Raw genomic sequence first — 23,109 nt, forward strand, 5'->3', positions numbered from 1 at the left:
AAATAGATGTAACAGACATTATGGTTGTTGAATTTGCAGAATTTTACAGCTACTAGAATGTGAGGAGCTAGAGAGTCCAAAATGAATCTGTGATTACAGTTCTTAGAAAGCTAAAAAAATATACACATTAGAAAAAAAAATGGGGCCAGGCGCGGTGGCTCACGCCTGTAATCCCAGCACTTTGGGAGGCCGAGGCGGGTGGATCACTAGGTCAAGAGAGCGAGACCATCCTGCTCAACATGGTGAAACCCTGTCTCTACTAAAAATACAAAAAATTAGCTGGGCATGGTGGCGCGTGCCTGTAATCCCAGCTACTCAGGAGGCTGAGGCAGGAGAATTGTCTGAACCCAGGAGGCAGAGGTTGCGGTGAGCCGAGATTGCGCCATTGCACTCCAGCCTGGGTAACAAGAGCGAAACTCCGTCTCAAAAAAAAAAAAAATTGCTATTTTGGTGTAGGTGAGGGGAAGAGAATGTATCTGGTTCTGGATATGTTGAGTTTAGAGTATGCGTGGAGCCATCCAGGTAAAGAACTGCACATACAACACTGAGAAATGGGGAAAGAGTAGTCATAATCTTGGCATAACAAGCAAGAGTGTGAAGTGATGCTTAGGGCCATGGCAAATTGTCTCTACCAACATTGAGACCATCAGATAAGGGATCAGATTAAACATGTGGAAAATGGAAATAAGCCATGATAGAAACCAGAGACACTCAGAGGGTGGTAACAGTTGTGACAGGCACAGGCAGTAAGATAGATTGATAAGATATGTGTGTGTGTGTGTGTGTGTGTGTGCGCGTGCACTAATGCACATGTACGCATATGTATCTTTCCCCTTCTAGTTCTGCTAGCTTAAGATACTACACTAAATCTTTAAATCATACTTACTATGGAAATCCTAAATTTCAGTCTAGTAAATACATCATAAAATTAAGACAAACAAAAAACCTGTGAAATTATTCTTACTATTAAGAAAGCTCTTTTAAATCAATTAGAAATAAATAACCTAAGTCACCCAGTAGAAGAAAGGATAAGTGAGTAGGTAATTCATAGAATTGAACTCCACATGACATAAAGGAATTTTCAATCCTACTAAGAATGAATAAAATGAAAAATAAAACATGATATAAGGCTGGGCAGGGTGGCTCATGCCTGTAATTCCAGCACTTTGGGAGGCTGAGGCAGGTGCATCACTTTAGGTCAGGAGCTCAAGACCAGCTGGCTGACATGGTGAAACTCCGTTTCTACTAAAAATCCAAAAAAATTAGCCAGGCATGGTGGCCAGCATCTGTAGTCCCAGCTACTCAGGAGGCTGAAGCAGGAGAATCACTTGAACCTGAAAGGCAGAGATTGCAGTGAGCTGGGACTGTGTAACTGCACTCCAGCCTGGGTGACAGAGCGAGACTGTCTCAAAAAAAAAATGATAAAAAAAATTAAAAATCCAAAATTGTAATTGATATTTTATATAGTCAATATTTTATAAACATGATACTCTGTGCTAGAAATACTAGGATAACATGGGCATTTATATGACATTGGTAGTCATTTAAGGTGATACAACTTTTCTAGAAAGCATTTAGATAATATGTACCAGGTCCTTTAAAAGGGCTTCTATTCTTTAACCTATCAATTCCTCTTCTAGGAATCTATTCCAAGAAAATAATGTGAAATGCGGACAAAGCTTTATGCTTAAAATAGGTTAAGATTGCAGAAGAGATCAGAGAGAGCTATGAACATTAAATTCAGAGTGCTGTGGGAACATATAAAAGGGCGACCTAGCCTTGTTTGGGATGTCAGGACAAGACACCCTTGAGAAGCTAGCATTGCAGCTAATGATATCAGACGTGAGAAGTTGCCCAGGCAAAGACCCTTCCAGGCAAAAGTTAGATCACATGTGAAGGCTCAAGGTGGTTGAAAGGAGTATGGCAGATTCCAGGAACTAGAAATCCTGTGTGACTGGAACAGAGTAAGGGAAGCAATTATGACATAAGGCTGAAGAAGAAAAGTGCAGGATTCTGTGAAAACTTGGGATTGCCCTGCTAAGAAACCATATAGAAGTTTATATTACCATGGCCAGCCACTGTACCCTCATGGTGGTTATAAGCCTGGCTGCGTAGGCAGAAAGATCTCTCAGGTCTAGCTCTGCCTCATACCAGAGGTAACATAATACATTAGAACATGAAGTTTAGGTGAAATAACAAAGATGACAAAGTTAAGCAACTAAATAGTGACTAGCACATCGTAAGGACTCAACACATCCATTGTTTTTATTATTTTATTACCATTACTTTAATTACATTGACCTGCTGCATTTCAGTATCTTCATTTAAAAATGATGATAACAGGATTATTGTAAAAATTCATTGTGTGGCATAATATTTAAAAAGACTTTTTATGGCATTATGGCTATCATAAAAACATTGAATGTGATTCACAGAAATTTTTACTATCTTCATATTAGAAATGTTTCTGAAACACTATTATCTTAGATTTTTATCTCTAACCTTTCCTCCCACCCTAAAAAGATAACTCTCCTATCCTGGTGGTGATTAAATAAATTCTGTGCCCACCTTCCAACCATACCAGGTACCAGAGAACTAATTTTCAGTGAGATTTTGTGCCTTCATGGACTCCAGTGTCATCTGAATTTGGAATGTAGTTGGGGGATTTCTGTGTAGGACTTCAGAGTTTATACCCACCATCTACTAGCTCAGACTACTGGTCAAGTGAAACATAGCAACTCAGTAATCAAAGGCTGCCAAATGTTTTACCTTCTTTGCCCCTGCAAAATTTGACCAAATAATTCTCTGCACAGCTCTGTTCATATATCTTCCTTTTAGAGCAATTGTGCTTAGTCTTCCTCCCTGCATAGGCTCAGCCCAAGCCTCAGTTCAAACCAGTGAGCCACATTCTCACTTGTCCAGAAAGAGTTTGGAAATATATTAACCACCTCACCCTGTATTACTCTTGCTTCAACCTGACTTCACTATTCTCTCTTCTATTCTATTTTTACTGTAGTTTTAGAACTAATGCTTCCTGGTTCTTCCTTTGGATTTCCCTTAACTCTGATTCTGATTTTTCTAGTTAGTATTGCATCCTTTCAAGTTTGACCCCACCACAGTACCCTCCTACCTCAGGCACCATCCTAGTAATGAGGAGGGTATAAGGATATCCTCAAAGTTGGTTAAAAGTAATAATTAATTTACTTAACATATTTATTTAGTGCCTGCTGTATTCTAAGTGCTGATTGTTAGGAATACAATGTTAAGACACAAACTGTGTTCTCCAGAAGTTTATCTCCAAGTTGGCAAATGTTTTCTGTAATAACGGCCAAATAGAAAATATTTCAGGCTTTGTGGGCCACATGTGGCCTCCACTGCATATTCTTCTTTTTTTCAATACTTAAAAAAGTAAATAACATTGTTTGTAGACTGAGAGCTAAAGCCCATATAGACCCTTGGCTTACAGATACAAGCAATAGGGTATCTTGTATAGATACAAGATACAAGCAATAGGATATTAGATAATAGATAGAAGCAATAGGGTATGGCAATAGGGTATGATAAAGTCCATACCAAAACTAAGCTTAGTGGCTAAAAGAGCTCATAAGAGGATTATCTGTCCCAACATTGGGGGATAAACAAGGTTCCCAGGGAATATGACACTTAGGTTGGGCCCTGACAGATTAAAAGGTGAATTGAGGTAAAGTTCAGACCACTCAAAAGGAGCAGCATGCGTAAAGGTCTAAGGGCAATATAGGGCTTGGCACATTCTAAAACTTCAATTGGTTTAATATTGCTAAATCATAAAATATTAGGATTTAAACAGGAAGAGGCAAGACTGAACAGTTAATCAGAGCCAGATGACAAATAAAGGAAAGTACAAATAATGACTTAAACATCAAGAAAAAATATGTTAAGGAGAAACATTGGTCTGAGAGTGCATAGCAATCCCTCCTCATCGATAGGTTGTGAGAAAACTGACTCTCAAGAGAAAGTTAGGCTTCAGTTGACCATGATAGGTAAAACAGGAATTTATGGAAAAAAAATCAACAAACGACCCAAAATCAGGAATTCCATGGTGATTGTTTGTAATGAACGGGGGTGGGGGTCCCATAGCCTTTGATGAGTAGAGCAGATCTGGAGGCAGGGAGGAAGAGCAGTGTTTCTGGGTGCTAAGTACAGGAAACAGGGGTGAAGAAAGCAGAGACCTAGAGGTATCCTGGGGGCAACTAGCAAGAGGGGCTGTGTAAGGGTAGCAACATATTAATGAATAAGTGCTCATGTCACTGGCTTCAAGATTCCGGCTGAAACACATGATTTAGTAAATACTTAAAAGGCATAGTGGTATAGCATGCTGTTTAATTATTTGATCTTTTCTTCGGGAATTTTCCTTGTTTTTCACTAGTGAGAAACATTTTAGGCATCTAAATCACTTTATTTAAGCACATAATTAGAATGCATTAGACTATGGCTGATCTTAGGTGTTCAGATACTGCATTTAGAAATGACCATCACAATTAATTGAACATTATCTTTGCTGGTGTTTTAGGAGCTCACAAACTTAACCAGGCTACCTTGCTTAAAGGATTTATGTCTGAATGACCCTCAATATAAAACCAATCCAGTTTGTCTTCTGTGTAATTATTCCACACATATATTATATCATTTGCCTTGCCTTCAAAGATTTGACACATGGGATGTGTCAGCAAAGCAAATCAAGGAACTGGCAGATGTAAGTACATCCCCAATCAGGTATCTGTGATTTCAGTTTTATTAATTAATGGCTTCTTTCTGGCTGTGTCCACATATGGTAGGTAGGATTATCAGGTCAGTTCTTGTTGCCAATTCTACTTTTGCCCTAGTGAACTGGATATTACACATAAAAGTATATAAATAATAATATCAATACTAGAATTTTAACTTTGATGACAGTACTGGAAGGTGAAATAATAGAATATTGTTTCTAATTTATACAAAACAAGAAGGAAATTGAAAAAAAATCAATGTTAATAATTAGACTAGTGATACATACATATATATATATATATATATATATATATATATATAGGCTTAAATAACAGAAATGTGACAACCACTTCTCCTTTGGAAATATTACATATCAAAATTAGAAAATATCTATGGTTTATGGTAGTCTACCAAGTATTAGGTAAATTTTAATCTAATTAAACATAGTTTGTGATTCTCTGAAAGGTTAAGTAGCTGAGGACATCAGGGGACAAGAAGTAACAGATGACAGGAGTGGTGGAGGCCAGATTATGTGAGACTGTAGACTGTTGTAAGGACTTTGGCCTTTACTTTGAGTGAGATGGGGTCCACTGGAAAATTCTGAGCAGAGGAGCGACTAAGATGACTTATGTTTTAAAGGGATCCTTTTGAATAATGGATTAAGAATGGAGAGTTAGAGGGGCAAAGGTGAAAGCAGAGAGACCAGTTAGGAGATTATTCCAGTTACTTAGATGAGCGATGTGGATGGTTCAATTCATGGTGTTCCCAAAAAATGTGGTAGGAAGTCAGAGTCTAGTAGCAATTAAAAGATGGAGACTATCTGGGTTTACTGGTAGATTGGATATTAAGTACAGAGGAAAGAAGTAGAGAATAATTCCAAGATATTAGTTGGAGCAATTCAAAGAGAAAGTTGCTATTTGGTGACATTAGGAAGAGTATGGGAGGAGTAGGTTTAGGAGGAAGAATCTTGATTTAATTTTAGGCATTTAATGTTTGAACAATTTTTTGAATATCCAAGAGGACATATTCAATAAGTGGTTGGATGTATGAGTCTACTGTGTAGGAGAGTTTCCCAGAAAATTAAAATATGAAAACTGAAAGCAGAAAATTGGCACTTAAAGCTGTGGACTGCATGAGTCAACAAGGAATGGTGTGGAAGAGAAAGTGTTCCACTTGAGTGTTAAATGTTGGGTAGATGAAAAGGAACCTGTAGAGAGACTGAAAAGGAGAACTAAGAGAGGCAAGTTCTTCTAACATTTTGACTGAGATTTTCAAACATTTGGTTGTCTTATAAATGTCAGGAGTAGCATAAGGAACAAAATAAGAAATTGTTAGACAGTGCCTAACATCTTAAATTAAGTAATTATTTTCATTTTCTTATTGTAAAATATTTATCCTTCCTTTATCTTTTAAGGCACAAATAGGATATATACTATGGTTCAACTTCTGATTCAGACCAAAATGATTTTCAGATTCAAAGTATTTTTAATTTATGGATTGATAGAGATTTCTAAAATGCTTTCTTCCTTACTACGCATAAGAAGATAAGTTGTGGCAGTTCTTTGTGATGAACTCTTGAACAGAGTATTATTGATTCTTCAGATTTTCACCTATGACTGTGAACTAGTTTGTGTAAACTACAAGTGGCAGATAAAGTCAGAACTTACCAGGAGGACCACCAAAGAGTTAGTGTGAGCAAGAGGGAAGAACATATGGGTTCAAATCAGAAGACTTGGATTCAAGCCCCCAACTGCATGTGCTACTCCTGAAGCTCAGTTTTCTGAACTGAAACAAAGATGATGAAAATAGTTATCTGCCTTTCAGCACAGGGTTGTTTTGGGGGAACCAATGAGTTAATGTACATAAAAGCCCATTTTAATTTTTAAGTAGTATAAAAATAAGTGCTATGAAACTGTAGTTGAATATATTTCTGTTTATGACTTTGAATTCTTTTTTGGCCACCTAAGATACAAAGGGATCAAATTTCGTCTTAGTACAAACATGCAACTGAATTTAGCATTATAATTAGTCTAACTTCTTTCTTTAAAAAGTTTGTTTTAACAGCTGGGCAATTTTAACAAAGTCCTTGAAAGTGACTTTGACATTAATTTTTTTAAAGTCCAAATTCAAAAAGCAAGTTGCATGTGGTCAGCCTGCAAAGTTGATTTGCTATATAGTTACAGTTTATAAAATAGTGTTCCCTCCTTCCCCGAAATCTTACTATATACTCTCAAACAAGGACCAAAAAAAAAACCCTTATTGATAACACTTGTTTATTGTTATGACATACTAAGTGATTTTGAAAAAGTTTAGAAATAGTAAAATATCACAATTTGTGTTTCTATATGAAGATAGAGGTACATTCTTAATAAATTAGAAAAAGTTGAAACTATGGTAAGATATACTACACACAAATCTGGTTTGATGGGAAACATAAGTAGGAAGTACACTTTTCATTGTATAAATCAAATTTTTTGGTTTTTGAAATGTGAATAGATTGCTTATTCAAAAAAATTAAAATAAGATTAGTATGTTTTAATCTTTGTTTTATCGCCACCTAGGGGGACTCCAAGTTAAATTTAAATTTTAGATAAACAACAAAGAATGTTTTGGTATAATTAAATAAGTATGAGTAAGTTTACTAAGTATTGTACATATTAAAATACTATCCATTGCTTATCTGAAATTCAAATTTAATTTGGCATCCTATATTTTATCTGACAAAATTAACTCCATCCCATGTTCTCTTGTGTTATTTTTTTCCCTTTTATTTACAATTGATGCATAATAATTCTATGTATTCTATAGGATACACTGGTATTCTGATACACATTTACAATGTATAATGATAGAATAAGGGTAATTAGCATATTCATCTCCTCAAACATTTATTTTTTCTGTTGTAAACATTCAAAATCCTTTCTTCCTGATTTTTGAAAATATACACGTTATAGTTAACCATATTCACCCTGCAGTGCTACAGATACCAGAACTTACTCTTCCTATCTAGCTTTAATTTTGTGCCCTTAACAAACCTTTCTCCCCATTCTTTCCTCCCCGGTACCTTTCCTACAGCCTCCAATATCTACAATTCTACTCTCTACTTCCATGACCTCAGAATTTTTTTTAGTTTTCACACAAGTGATAACATGCAATCTTTATTTTTCTGTGCCAGACTTGTTTCACTTAACATAATGTCCTCCAGGCTCAACCATGTTGCCACAAATGACAGAATTTCATTCTTTTTTATGGTTAAATAGTATTCCATCATATATATATATATATGTGTGTGTGTATGTGTGTGGGGAGGTGTATGTAATGTGATATATATGTATCACATTTTCTTTAACCATTCACCTGTTGATGGCACTTAGGTTAATTCTAAATCTTAGCTATTGTGAATAGTGCTGCAGTAAACGTGGGGTGCAGGTATCCCTTTGATACACTGATATCCTTTGTTTTAGATAAATACCCGGTAGTGAGATTGTTGAATCCTATAGAAGTTCTATTTTTAGTTTTTTGAGAAAACTTCGTCCTGTTTTTCAAAGAGTTCCTTTTTCTGGGCCCAGGAGGGTGGATCACTTGAGGTCAGCAGTTTGAGACCAGCCTGGCCAACATGGTGAAACCCCGTCTCTACTAAAAATACAATAAAAATTAGTCGATGTGGTTGCAGGTGCCTGTAATCCCAGCTACCTGGGAGGCTGAGACAGGAAAATTGCTTGAACCCAGGAGGTGGAGGTTGCAGTGAGCCGATATCGTGCCACTGCGCTCCAGACTGGATGACAGACTTGTCTCAAAAACAAAACAAAACAAAAAAAAAGTTCCATTTGCTCTGCATTCTCACCAGCATCTCTTTCTGTTTTGTTTTGTTTTGTTTTCTGTCTTTTTGATAATAGCCATTCTAACTGGGTGAGATTATATTGTGATTTTTATTTGCATTTCCATAATGGTTAGTTAGTGATGTTGAGTATTTTTTCATATACCTATTGGCTATTTGTATGTTATCTTTTGAGAAATGTCTGTGCAGTTCCTTTGCCCACCTTTTGGTTGGATTATTTGTGTGTCTGTGTGTGTGTGTTTCGTTTTTTTGTTTTGTTTTGTTTTTGTTTTTCTCTGTTGAGTTGTTTGAGTTCCTTGTTATTCTGGATATGAGACCCTTATTGGATGAATAATTTGCAAATATTTTCTCCTTTCCATAGGTTGTCTCTTCACTCTGTTGATTGTTTCGTTTGGCTGTGCGGAAGCTTTTCAGTTTAATATAGTCCCATTTGTCTATTTTTGTTTTTGTTGCTCATGCTTTGGCAGTATTAGCCATAAAATCTTTGCTTAGATCAATATCCTAAAGCATTTTCTCTCTTTCCTTCTAGTAGTTCCATGGTTTCAAGTTTTACATTTAAGTCCATCTGTTGAGTTAATTTTTGTATATGTTGAGAGATGGGGTCTAATTCCATTCTTCAGTATGGGGATATCCTATTGTTTTAGATTTAAGAATTTATTAGAATTTTTTTTCAGCTGTCACTAACCCACAGAATTTTGTATAGGATTTTCTATTGTCTCCAAATAGTAAAAAAAAAAAAAAAAAGAAAGAAAAGAAAAAAATCAAGAAACACCATTTCCCATTTCTTAAGTTAACAGTTGTTCTTTTAATTCAGTTGCACATCAGAAATTAAGCTCTTCTTTATCAGAGATATTTAATCAGTTTATCATGATCCTAAAATAAATTTTTTCTTAACTGTTCTTTGTTAGGATTGTCTTATTTTTAGCAGAGAATTTAGTGATTTCAGTCGCAGTACTTCATAATATGCATGAGGAAAGAGAATTCTGGCCTTTCATCATACTATGTATTTGTTTCTATTCTGTCTTTTATGCCAGATAATTATATTAGGATCTTGATTATCCACTCTGTACTAAGTAAATTTAATAAGAAAATACAGCAGCTGTAGAAAATATATGTCTAAAACTGTAAAAGCCTTCCAACTTATTTGCTTTCATTATTTCAGGTAAATAATTAAAATCATGTCACATTTTTTATAATGCCTCTAATTTGTTTATGGTCTCCTCAGGTAGTCCTTTTTAAGTAATATAATTCTCAAGCTCCATTTAGCTGGTGCATTTCTTAATTATGTATTTAATCAATTTATCATGATAAATTTATTAATAACTGGATGACCCATTGTTATTAAGGAAATCAAGATAAATGGATTTGATAGACATTTAGTAATTTGCTTAACCTAATGAACATCCTTTTATAAATTTGAAAAAAAATAAATTCTGTTCCTTAGCCATGCTTTTAAAAAATGAATTGAGTAATGTTATATTTACTTTTAATTCTTATTAATTTCTTTTTTCCCTGAGTCAATCAAATGGGAATAATGAGTTATATGTTTGCTCTAATTATACTACCTCATTACCTATGTTATTTTATACATTAAATTTTATTTGTAGTCTCTTTATGTTGTTATCCTGGAAATAAATGTGAATATGCCTCAAACTTTATGCCTCACAAAGACAATTTTTGGAATATTTTACTTTTTCTATTAAATTTAAATATAGAACTCTGTGTAGCCATTGTCACTCCACTGTCATCATTATTAGTAACTGAACATGCAAATTATCTAAATCGTTATATAAAACATGCTGTACTTATATAATATCACTAATAATTGCCTATAATTTGTTTTAGCTAATTTTTTGTTGTTTCCTTTCTTACTTTTAGACCACAGCAATGAAAAAAATAATGTATTACAATATGCGTATAAAAACTGTTGAAAGGCATCTTAGTGAAGACCTTGAAAAACTGAATGATCAAAAATGCAAATTACAAAAGTTGCCAGAAGAACGAATAAAATTATTCAGCTTTGTGAAAAAAACCGTAAGATTTAATAATGTAAAATTCCAGTGGCGATACCTTAAGAAAACTGCTAGATGAGATAGCAAGCAATATCTTTTATATTTTATATATATATACATATATAATACACACATACACATACACACACACACACACACACACACACCCCACCATAATTACTACTGAGTTTCAAGTTAAGTTTGCCCCCAAAAAAGTTTTGATTCCAGGTACTTAACTAAGCTGCATTCTGTGCTTAGATATCTACAATTCAAAAAAGGTATAGGCTTATTAAATTATGAATCTCTTAAAAACAATCTATGTATTTCAATATGATTTAGAGTGTTACAAAAATTGTTAGACTTATTTCAGCTGCATTTTTATTAGATACTAGCAGGCTGTGCTCAAAATTCATTTTCTTGTTTAAAGTGCTAAAAAAAGAAAAAACCCTTTACTAATAATATTAAGGTATAAAACGAAGCGAGAACTTTAAATTAAGCTTTGTTTTAGTAGTACGTATGCATTTTTATTTAGAATAAATTGAATTTCCTTTAGCAAAAGTAGATCCTGAGAAATTAAGCATTATTTAACTCAAAACAGAATCTTGTATATATAATTATTCCTGTATTTTTTTCAGTATGAGGAAATAGGATTATTTCCTCATGCTGAAAAAAAATACAGGAATAATTATATATATTTTACATAAATTAATATAAAATTTATATAAAATATATTTTAAAATTTATATAAAAATACAGGAATAATTATATATATGTTGAAATGGATTATTCAACAAATGGTGTTAGAAAAATAGTCAAACTATTTGGGAGTTGGAGACCTGGATCCTTCATTTGTACTTTACCAAATGTAAATACCAGTAGGAAAAAAAAGAATTAAATGTAAAAATGAAAAATTTAAGAATAAATGTATAGACTGATATATTTATCTGATCTCAGCCTGCTAAATTAAAGAAATACTAGAAATCACAAAGGAATAAAATGTAGATTTGAGTTTTAAAAAACCAGTAAAATAGTTTTGTATTTAAAATCATCATTAATACACGTAAATAACAAATGAATATCTGAAAAAATGTCTTCAACAAACATGATGGACAAAGGGTCAATATCCCTAGTATAAAAAAGTACTCACACGTAAAACAAAATAAAAGGTAAATGTCTAAATAGAAAAGTTGAGCAAAGTACATAAACTAGAATTGTACAAAAGTAGAAATAAAAATGACTAATAAGCATTTGAAAGAAATCAATTTGATGATTAATTTCCAAATGTTAATTAAGATAACAAGAAACTGTTTCACCTATAAACTCTCAAAGTATGACACATGACAGTACTCAGGCTGGTGAAGATAGATGTGACACACTAGATATCACTTATGGGAGCGTAACTTTGGTCATACATATAACAGCCCCAAAATCTTGAGTTTTTGACACAGTAAATCTACTTCTAGCACTCTATTGTAAATATATACATAAGGATATATATAAAAATGTTTAAATATATATCACTGCACTATTAATAATAAAAACATTGGAAACTAAATAATAGGAGAAGAGGTATACACTCAAGATAGAACAGTGTGTAACTATTAATATTAAAAACCAAGGTTTTGAAATATATTTAATGCTTTTATAAAATGAACAGGTCTTATTATAATCAGAAAAATATTCTTAAAACTTTAATAACATTTAAAATTCATAATTAAAAATAGATTATTTGAATAAAAATCACAGTAGATCAGTATATGAATAACATATCTGCTGTTTTCATGTACAATTGCATGTATTAAGTAAAATCTGCAAATGAGAAAAATAATGGCTATAGATATATACAACAATAGACATTTTAATAAATATGCTTAATCTGTTTCGTAACAGCTGGCTAGGTCTATTATAGAAGAGTACACATAACTAGTAAATTTCCACTTATATACACTTTTCTTTATACAGTACAATTTATCTTTTTTGTTGTCGTTGTTGTTTTTATTTTACTTTAAGTTCTGGGACACATGTGCAGAACAGGCAGGTTTGTTACACAGGTATACATGTACCGTGATGGTTTGCTGCACCTATCAACCCGTCATCTAGGTTTTAAGTCCTGCATACATTAGGTATTTGTCCTAATGCTCTCCCTCCACTTGCCCCCCAACCCCCTGACAGGCCCCAGTATGTGATGCTCCCCTTCCTGTGTCCATGTGTTCTCATTGTTCACCTCCCACTTGTGAGTGAGAACATGTGGTGCTTGGCTTTCTGTTCCTGTGTTAGTTTTTTTGAGAATGATGACTTCCAGCTTCATTGATGTCCCTGCAAAGGACATGATCTCATTCTTTTTTATGCCTGCATAGTATTCCATGGTGTATATGTGCCACATATTCTTTATCCAGTCTATCTTTGGTGGGCATTTGGGTTGGTTCCAAGGCTTTGCTATTGTAAACAGTGCTGCAATAAACATATGTGTGCATATGTCTTTATCAGTAGAATGATTTATAATCCTTTAGGTATATACCCAGTAATGGCATTGCTGGGTCAAATGGTATTTCTGGTTCTAAATCCTTGAGAAATCACCACACTGTCTTCCACAGTGGTTGAACTAATTTAGACTCCTATCAACAGTATAAAGCGTTCCTGTTTCTCCACATCCCTGCCAGCATCTGTTGTTTCCTGACTTTTTAATAATCACCATTGTAACTGGCATGAGATGGTATTTCATTGTGGCTTTGATTTGCATTTCTGTAATGACCAGTGATGATGAGCATTTTTTCATATGTTTGTTGGCTGCATAAATGTCTTCTTTTGAGAAGTGTATATCCTTTGCCCACTTTTTGATAGGGTTGTTTTTTTCTTGTAAATTTGTTTAAGTTCTTCATAGATTCTGGATGTTAGACTTTTGTCAGATAGATAGCTTGCAAAATGTTTTTCCCATTCCGTAGATGGCCTGTTGATTCTGATTTTAGTTTCTTTTGCTGTGCAGAAGTTCTTTAGTCTCATTAGATCCTATTTGTCAATTTTGGCTTTTGTTGCAATTGCTTTTGGTGTTTTATTCATGAAGCCTTTGCCCATGCCTGTGTCCTGAATGATATTGCCTAGGTTTTCTTCCAGGGTTTTTTATGGTTTTGGGTTTTACATTTAAGTCTTTAATCCATCTTGAGTTAAGTTTTGTATAAGATGTTAGGAAGGGGTCCAGTTTCTGTTTTCTGCATATGGCTAGCCAGTTTTCCTAGCACCATTTATCAAATAAGGAATCCTTTCCCCATTGCTTGTTTTTGTCAGCTTTATCAAAGATCATATTGTTGTAAATATGTGGTGTTATTTCTGAGGTCTCTATTTGGTTCCATTGGTCTATATATCTGTTTTGGTACCAGTACCATGCTGTTTTGATTACTGTAGGCTTGTAGTATTATTTTAAGTCAGGTAGCATGATGCCTCCAGCTTTGTTCTTCTTTCTTAGGATTGTCTTGGCTATTTTTTCATTCCATATGAAATTTAAATTAGCTTTTTCTAATTCTGCGAAGAAAGTCACTGGTAGCCTGATGGGAATAGCATTGAATCCATAAATTACTCTGGGGAGTATGACCATTTTCAGGATATAGATTCTTCCTATCCATGAGCATGGAATGTTTTTCCATTTGTTTGTGTCCTCTCTTATTTCCTTTTGCAGTAGTTCTCCTTGAAGTGGTCCTTCATGTCCCTTATAAGTTGTATTCTTAGGTATTTTATTCTCTTTGTAGCAATTGTGAAATTGAGTTCACTCATGATTTGGCTTTCTGCTGATTTGGCTCTCTGCTGATTTGGTGTATAGAAATGCTTGTGATTTTTGCACATTGATTTTGTATCCTGAGACTGCTGAAGTTGCTTATCAGCTTAAGGAGTTTTTGGCTGAGATGATGAGATTTTCTAAATACACAATCATTTTGTCGGCAAACAGAGAAAATTTGACCTCCTCGCTTCCTATTTGAATACTTTTATTTTTTTTCTCTTGCCCGATTGCCCTGGACAGAACTTCCAATACTTTGTTGAATAGAAGTGGTGAGAGAGCGCATCCTTGTCTTATGCCAGTTTTCAAAGAGAATGCTTCCAGCTTTTGCCCATTCAGTATGATATTGGCTATGGGTTTGTCATAAATAGCTCTATTATTTTGAGATATATTTCAGCAATACCTATTTTATTGAGAGTTTTTAACATGAATGGGTGTTGAATTTTATTGAAGGCCTTCATCTATTGAGATAATCATGGTTTTGGTCAGTGGTTCTGTTTATGTGATGGATTATGTTTATTGACTTCTGTATGTTGAATCAGCCTTGCATCCCAGGGATAAAGCTGACCTGATCATGGTAGATAAGGTTTTTGATGTGCTGCTGGATTTGGTTTGCCAGTATTTTATTGAGGACTTTGATGTCAATGTTAATTAGGGATATTGGCCTGAAATTTTCTTTTTTTGTTTCGTCTGTGCCAGGGTTTGGTATCAGAATGATGCTGGCCTCATAAAATGAGTTAGGGAGGAGTCCCTCTTTTTCCATTGTTTGGAATAGTTTCAGAAGGAATGGTACTAGCTCGTCTTTGTATCTCTGATAGAATTCGGCAGTCAACCCGTCTGGTCCTGGGCTTTTTTTTGTTTTTTTTTTTTGGTTGGTAGACTATTAATTACTACCTAAATTTCAGAACTTGTTATTGGTCTATTCAGGGATTCAGCTTCTTCCTGGTTTAGGTTTGGGAGGGTGTATGTGTCCAGGAATTTATACATTTCTTCTAGATTTTCTAGTTTCTTTGTGTAAAGGTGTTTCTAGTAATATCTGATGGTAGTTTGTATTTCTTTGGGTCAGTGGTGATATCCTCTTTATCATTTTTTATTGTGTCTATTTGATTCTTTTCTCTTTTCTTCTTTATAGTCTAGCTAGTGGTCTATCTATTTTGTTAATCTTTTCAAAAAATCAGCTCTTGGATTTATTGATTCTTTGAAGGGTTTTTCATGTCTCTATCTCCTTCAGTTCTGCTGTGATCTTAGTTATTTCCTATCTTTTGATTGCTTTTGAATTTGTTTCCTCTTGCTTCTCTAGTTCTGTTAATTGTGATGTTAGGGTGTCAATTTCAGATCTTTCCAGCTTTCTGTTGTGGGCATTTAGTGCTATAAATTTCCCTCTTAACACTGCTGTAGCTGTGTCCCAGAGATTCTGGTATGTTGTCTCTTTGTTCTCATTGGTTTCAAAGAACTTCCTTATTTCTGTCTTAATTTCGTTATTTACCCAGTAGTCATTCAGCAGCAAGTTGTTCAATTTCCATGTAGTTGTGCAGTTTGAGTGAGTTACTTAATCCTGAGTTCTAATTTGATTGCACTGTGGTCTGATCCTGAGAGACTATTTGTTATGATTTCCATTCATTTACAATTTGCTGAGGAGTGTTTTACTTATAATTATGTGGTTGATTTTAGAATACTTGCAGTGTGGTTCTGAGAAGAACAATGAAAAATTGAAAAGTAGATGTGTTAAAAATTACATTATTTGAATTTTAAATATTTATACTAAAGCCAGCATTTATTTTAATTTTACTTTGGCTTTAATAGAAGCAAACTCATTAAAAATATTTGAAAAACTGTTGCTTTGCTTATTTTCAACTGAGAGACTACCATGTTTGAAGTGGTTAAGGTCAGCACTTAGTTAAGAGAAACTGGCTGACTGAATTTGCACCCAAGTTGAAATCACATGTTTGGCATGGTTTTATGAAATTTGGCCTATTTATTACCTAGATTTTTACTCTGTTCATTTAAATTAGACATTTGTTTAATAGATCCCATTAAAAATTAATATCTGAATTTCAACTTTGCCTTGACCATGTTTTATTTTTATTTTGCTCTCTGGCATATTGTTTTCCACAGTTGGAAGAAGAGCTAGCTGAACTCAAGGGCTTGGGCAAAGGGCACAGTGATGGATCCAATAACAGTAAAGTAACTGATCCTGAAACATTGAAGAGTAGTGAAACTGTCACTGGAGAACCAAGTCTTCAGCAGAAGATATTGACCAAACTAAATGCCTTGAATGAAAGGGTAACATTCTGGAACAAAAAACTAGATGAGTATGTTTAACGAATTGTCTAGCTATTGAGATTTGAAACTGAGAGAATCAGAATTTTTTGGGCCATCGGTTGACACTAGTTCCCTTCTTCAGGAGTGTAAAGAATTATAGTATGAAGTAAAGCATGAAATATGTTCTTAGTACTAGTTCCTAGTACATATAAGAAATACAGCTTAAAATCTGGCATACAGTTTTTTGCAGAGGCAGTTCTTAATTAGGAAGAGTAAGCTACCTCCAAGTGGCTTCCTGTCATATCACTGCTCTAGTGTCTGCAAACTAAAAACAATAGAGCTGCTGCTGGTGCATAAACTCACCAAATAGATGAGACCTGGAAAAGCCCATACACAGTAGAAGCAAGTTCAGTCTCAGTTTTCAATTAGAAATGTAAAGCAAGAAGGCTTAGCAAGGACTGTGAATTTTTTAATTTACTAAGGCACTAAGTGGATAAGTTAGTGGGCCCTGTGATAATACTAACAGTAATAGGAGTAACATGTATTGGGTTTTTACTTTGTGCCAAACTCTTTGCTAAAATCTTTACATGTAATTTGCATATATCTCTCAAAGCAACCATTTTAGAAGTAAGGACTATGAATATTGCTATTTTACTGAGAAAACTGAGGCATAAAAAGGCCAAGTGATATGTCTGAGATCTGAAAGCCTTAAGTGGTAGAGCAAGGATAGTATTCTAGTCTTCACACATTCTGAGAGTAGCAAAATTAAAAGTTATTTTAATTGCCAAAAATAGAATGTCTTTTACAAGGTTTAACTGTTAACACCAAGCTTTCTTTATCCATTGAAAGGAAGCCTTGTGTTTTAACATCAGTTAAAAAAAATCTATCATAAGTTTTAATGTTGTGATCTGTAGTTCATTCTAATAGCTGTATGTATTTTTCTCTTCAATAGAATTGAAGCAATTTATCATATGGAAGTAAAACAAAAGAAGAAAAGTCATGGCTTATTGATCCCATTTTTGTTAATTGAGTTAGAGACTGTGGGAAATTTCCACTTTGAAGAAGGCACTCAATCTGATGACTGGTAAATCCATTAGAAATTTAGTATAGCTTTAAAAATAATTTAAGTACTTAGGATCATCAATCAGAATATAAACTTATAAAATCTTAAAATGTCCCATTTTGAAATATTTCTCATGCAGAATATTCGTCTATTAAAAATTGGCAGGCATCTATTGAAAATTTAAAATTACCTACTTTCTACCTATACATTTGTTTATGCCATTGCCATTAGCCAACCTTGAAGACATCCTAATGGTTTCTCACTGCTTTTTACCCAATTTTTCTTAGCCCAAGAGCAGAATATAATTTAGAAAAAAATAGTTTATAATCAAGTATTAATTTTTATATACATTTATACTGTTCCTTTCTGGACTGGATATAGTACACGATTCTGAGTATTAGTTGAGAAAATGGAACAGGGCAGGAGTGCCAAAGCAAGATTGGTGACAGCAGGTTGCCAACATGGGAGGAGACTGTCTAGCAAGTCTTCTGTAGGTCAGAACAGAACAGTGGTCAGAGTGGAACCCACTGTTGAGAGATAGCCACGGTCAGGGTGCATATGAACACTACATGTTAGAATAAGGCATATGCTTAAACCAGGAATTCATGTCAAAAGCCTGTATCAACAAACATGGAGAGACTCCATGATCAACCAGAAAGCAGACAGCCAGGCTTTAGAACCAAGGCCTACTAGTAGAAACTAGGAAGTGGTTGTGTTGCTTCAATTAGAGGGGCACAGTTAAAAATTACCCTAAAAAAAAAAAAGAAAGCCTTGAAGAAAAATAGTGTTAATTATGACTTTCACATTTCTAAATCATTTCTTCAAAATTGAAGAGCCTGTGAAACAGACAAAAATTGCTCTAAAGCCATAGTAGGAACTGGGTACATGGAAATATACCAGGAGACATGTCAAACTATAGAATGGATTTGGCACATAACCCTGGAGCATGATTTTACTTGAAGTCAATGTCAACATAAATACTAATTTTATAGAGTAGAATGTAAAAGTTACACTAACTTTTTAGGAAAAAAAATTGTTATTGTTATGGGCTACTTTAAACCAAGCCCCCTGATTTCTATTAGACATGGCTTTTTTCTCACCTCTGTAAGGAAAAGCTTCTCAAGGGTCTTGGGAAAACTCTGATGGAAAAGTGTAAGAAGCTCTTTGCTAGGGAAAAAAAGCCCTTTTAAAATACTTTCCTTTGTATTAGTACATCCATTTTCATAGCAGTTACTACTGTTTGCTTAACCACATTGTTTGATTTTTATGTACAAAGATATAAACGATGTTCATCCCAGCTCCCATGTGAACAAGTAAAGGCCTTGATTTTTCAAGTGCAAAAACTCAATGGTGTCTCGCTACAGGGTGCACATTTATATTCACTCAAACTAAACAGGATTTTTTTTTTTTTTTTGAGATGGAGTCTCGCTCTGTTGCCCAGACTGGGATGCAGTGGCACGATCTAGGCTCACTGCAACTTCTGCCTCCCAGGTTTAAGCAATTCTCCTGCCTCAGACTCCCGAGTAGCTGAGATTACAGGTGCATGCCTCCACACTCGGATAATTTTTGTATTTTTAGTGGAGACGGGGTTTTGCCATGTTGGCCAGACTGGTATCAAATTCCTGGCCTCAAGTGATCTGCCCACCTCAGCCTCTCAAAGTGTTGGGATTACAGGAATGAGCCACTGTGCCCAGCCCTTAACAGGATTTTAAAAAATTATTTCTGTTTCTTTTTACTTATTGTAAAGGAAGCTGTTTGCAACAAGTAGATTAGTGAAAAAAAAAGTAAAATCAAAATGACTAAAAGCCATTTAGATAACTATGTCAGCCTGATAGTAAATTAGGTAGGTTTGATGGATTTTGATTAGCATTAACCTATTTACTTGGTTTTAATAAGAGCAACCTTAATTTGTTTTAAGGAATAAATCAAATATATGTTAGCAGAATTTAAACAACTGTTTTTTTACTTTTAGCATACTATAAGTTTGGTTGCTTTTCCTCTGATCTTTTATGTATGTTAAGAAATAACTAAGTGCTTTAAATTGCTATGCCACATTTCTAGTTGTTTATTTGAGCATTGACTTCTCTTTTATTAATACTTTAAAGGCTAAGGATTCAGTAGTTGAATAAAAAGTGTTTGAGTAGAACTAGGACTGAAAGATTTTCTGTTAAAATTACCTTTATGTCTTTAACAACAACAAAACACTGCATGTTTCTAAGTGTATGTCATTATTCCTTAGCTTTATTTCTTTTATGAAATATAATTATTATATTTTCCAGTTTAAAAAAATCTTATTTTATAGAGACTTGCTAGTTTAGTGGATTGTTGCTACTATACCTTTATTATTATAGAATCATATTATTTACTGATGTGTTGCCAATTGAGTTACCCATTGACATCAGAAAACATTTATCAATAGTGACTCCAAAGCATAAAAGATGCTGTCCTTGTGCCTGAGAAGCTGTCATCCTGGTTATAGATACAGTGTATTTACAACTAAAAACAAAATTTTAAAACACAAGAAAACAATATATAAGTGACTCTGTACATTCCTTTTGGGCAGATATGATGTTTTGTGTGTCTTTTAAGTTGTAACATCTAGCATGAGGCTAGATTAATAGCCAAGTATATATTCACTAATTGAAGCTTCCATATCACTTTATAGATACTCAACAATTTTACTTTGGTATATATAATGACTTTCAGTTATTAATCTGACTCTTTATAAAGATTTCATGCTGTACTATCTCAAGGAGCTATAGAAGCAGAAACTTTTTGTTTTATAGGGTTTTGAAGCTATTATGATGTTGATTTAAGTTGGTAAGCCTGTGAAGTATTTATTAAACCTTTGTCTAGGATTATAAAGCATGTTTTAAAAACTGTGTACTCTACATTTGCTAAATGAGACCATTTATCATATATTAACAAAATTTGTAGGCATCTTTCTGTGTAACTGAATATATTAGTCATTGATATATATCATTGTGAATGTTTATACATTCATGTCCCGCTGAATGAATGACGATAAGGTACACAGTTCAGCTGACACTAAAGGATTTGAACAGGAGTTTTGATTAGTTTAGAGACCATACAGTGGAGAACACTGAATTCTCTACTGTAGGTAAAGAGTCTGAATATAATTTGGAATGTAACAAATAGCTGCAAAGGCTTTTGTTTTGTTTTATTGGCAGACTCTGCACCTATAGAGAGGATCAGTGATCTCCACTGAATGGTTTTAGACCATCATGACTTTTGTTCAAATCTTTTAAAGTCAGCTGAACTGTGTACCTCACTGCTCCTGAAGCAAACGCAACACTCCACCACATAAGTGGTTTTGTTTGTTCTCCTTCCTTCACCCAGAATGCTTTCGCATACCTCGCCCTTACTTCGTCATTGCTCAGCTGCTGAATTCCTGGGCAAAATAAAAGCACCATGAAAAAAATCACACTTCATAGCTTCTGCATTCCTGGGGGACCAGCCTAGTAACTAGGTATTGTCTGTTCATTCCTTGCATGCATTCTTGAGAGGCCTCAAGCCCAATATCCACTATATAGTGAAATCTTTATCTAAAATGCCTATAGCCCTAGTTTCTACCGGAGTGCAGAAAGCTTCCAGGACATGTTATTTAGGGGAAACTTGACAGATTTAGGCTCAGCAAATGATCCCTCTACAGGAGGGGCAGTGGCTTCCCCACCTCAGATGATACTGTGTCTGTTTTGTAGGTCCTCTGAACTGGTTAGCAGGCATCATGATTGATTGCAACACTATTCATATCTGTCTCCTCTACCAGACTGTGAGCTCCTCTGGGATTAGTTTGGTTTAGGCAGCCCTCTTTCCAACTCTAAGGGAGAGATAATTTATAAGATCCTGGCTGCATAGATTAAGTATTTGCTTGTGAGAAATACAGATGCCCTAAATTAGGAGCTCAGCTGTTAGGCTCAAGGAGAAACTACCCATCAGGAAGCTCACCTCTATGATCGTAGCTCACACCCATTTCAGATCCTGGTTGATTATGTAGGTAAGGATCTAGATCTGTCATTAAAAGCTAATGTATTCCTTATAAGATCATTTACTTCCTTCTCAAAATGATCCATTTTTCAATCTCATCTTAATCTAGGTTCTGTGCTAGACAGGACGGGAATTTTATGAGTATGGCCAGGTGAGGGCAGCAGAGAGCAAACAAGCACTTCAGCGTTCTTGCCTTCACACGGCTGGCTCCTGCTCCTCTTCCTCCAATTTTGAGATCAAATATCTTAACGTCTCTGAAAGGCCTTCCCCAAGACCCTATCTTAAGTAGGTCCCCTTTGCATTCCTTACCCCAAGTTTCTCTTTAAAGCTCTTATTAGTTTAGAAATTTTATTTCTAGCTTTACTTGTTTAGGCTTCATTAGAGCAGACATTGCCTCTTTCACATCAGTATTCCTAGTCAGGAAGTTATTTCAGTAGTCCAATAAGAGGTCATGGTGATTTGGATTAGGATGGTAACAGTGGTGATGATGAAACATGATCATATTCAGGACACATTTTAGATGTAGAGCCAGACGGACTTGCTAAAGAATTAGATACTGGTAAGGAAGAGAGGAGAGGATTATTCCTATGGTTTTGACAAGCTACCAGTTAAATGGTGGTGCCATATACTGAGATGGAAAATACTCAGAGGAGCAGGTTTGGGATGAAGTGTTAGTTATGTTAGGTTGGATTCACCTATTTAATATGCAGATAGACATACCAAGTAGGTAGTTGGATATTGAAGTCTGAGTATAACCAGCTATGTTGGGTAGAGATCAAGACTAGAAATAAAATGTTGTAATTTATCAGCATATATTTAAAGCCAAGGAACCAGATGAAATTATCTAGGGAGAGTGTTCATGGAAATAAGGGGATGGCCAAAGGCCGATCCCTGGGCAGCTGAACATCTAAAAGTCTGTCTGAGAAGACCCAGCAAAGAAAACTATGAAAGAGCAGCCAAAAAGAGGAAGGCATATGTAGTTTTCCTGAAGCTAAGAAAGAAAGTGTTTCAGAATGTGAGGATTGCTTAACCAACATGTCTTTCAGGCCAAAGAAATATGCAATTAATGAATAAACAGAGCTGTTGTTGGCCGTGAGATCAGCACGTCTGCCAAGGATCTCTTGACCAGCAAGAGGGTCCTAATACCTGGAAGAGAGAGTGCGCGGAAGAGAAGAGAGAGAGATAGATGGGTCTGGAGGACTGAAATGAGATATGCTCAGATCAGCGATTTATTCTTTGTGCTCATGTTCTTATATATGATTTTACATACAGTGGCTGACGTCAGTTTTCTTACAGAATCATTATCAGGGGAAAAAACAGAAAGTTACAAGGTAACCAAAGGAGGTTCAAAGTAACCAAGGGAGGGGGCAACATACAAGTTTACCTAAAGTTCACAAAAGATTCTTATCCTTTT

The 23,109-nt window shown here is 34.7% G+C and overlaps 2 protein-coding genes across 2 annotated transcripts in view; one reads left to right on the forward strand and one right to left on the reverse strand.

Annotated features, from left to right (window-relative positions):
- RTN1 (reticulon 1) overlaps positions 1 to 23,109 on the reverse strand; it is a 390,244-nt gene that overhangs the window by 340,553 nt on the left and 26,582 nt on the right. The window lies entirely within an intron of this gene.
- Positions 1 to 23,109, forward strand: part of LRRC9 (leucine rich repeat containing 9) — a 186,305-nt gene that overhangs the window by 13,232 nt on the left and 149,964 nt on the right. Inside the window, exons 8-11 of the mRNA XM_064374896.1 lie at positions 4,550 to 4,732; positions 10,463 to 10,618; positions 16,478 to 16,674; positions 17,577 to 17,708. Coding sequence (XP_064230966.1) covers positions 4,550 to 4,732; positions 10,463 to 10,618; positions 16,478 to 16,674; positions 17,577 to 17,708 — 668 coding nt within the window. The remainder of the gene's footprint in view (positions 1 to 4,549; positions 4,733 to 10,462; positions 10,619 to 16,477; positions 16,675 to 17,576; positions 17,709 to 23,109) is intronic.

The sequence above is a fragment of the Aotus nancymaae genome, unplaced genomic scaffold (genome assembly GCF_030222135.1).
Source record: "Aotus nancymaae isolate 86718 unplaced genomic scaffold, 86718_ANA_hifiasm-v0.15.2.pri h1tg000011l, whole genome shotgun sequence".
NCBI lineage: Eukaryota > Metazoa > Chordata > Mammalia > Primates > Aotidae > Aotus > Aotus nancymaae.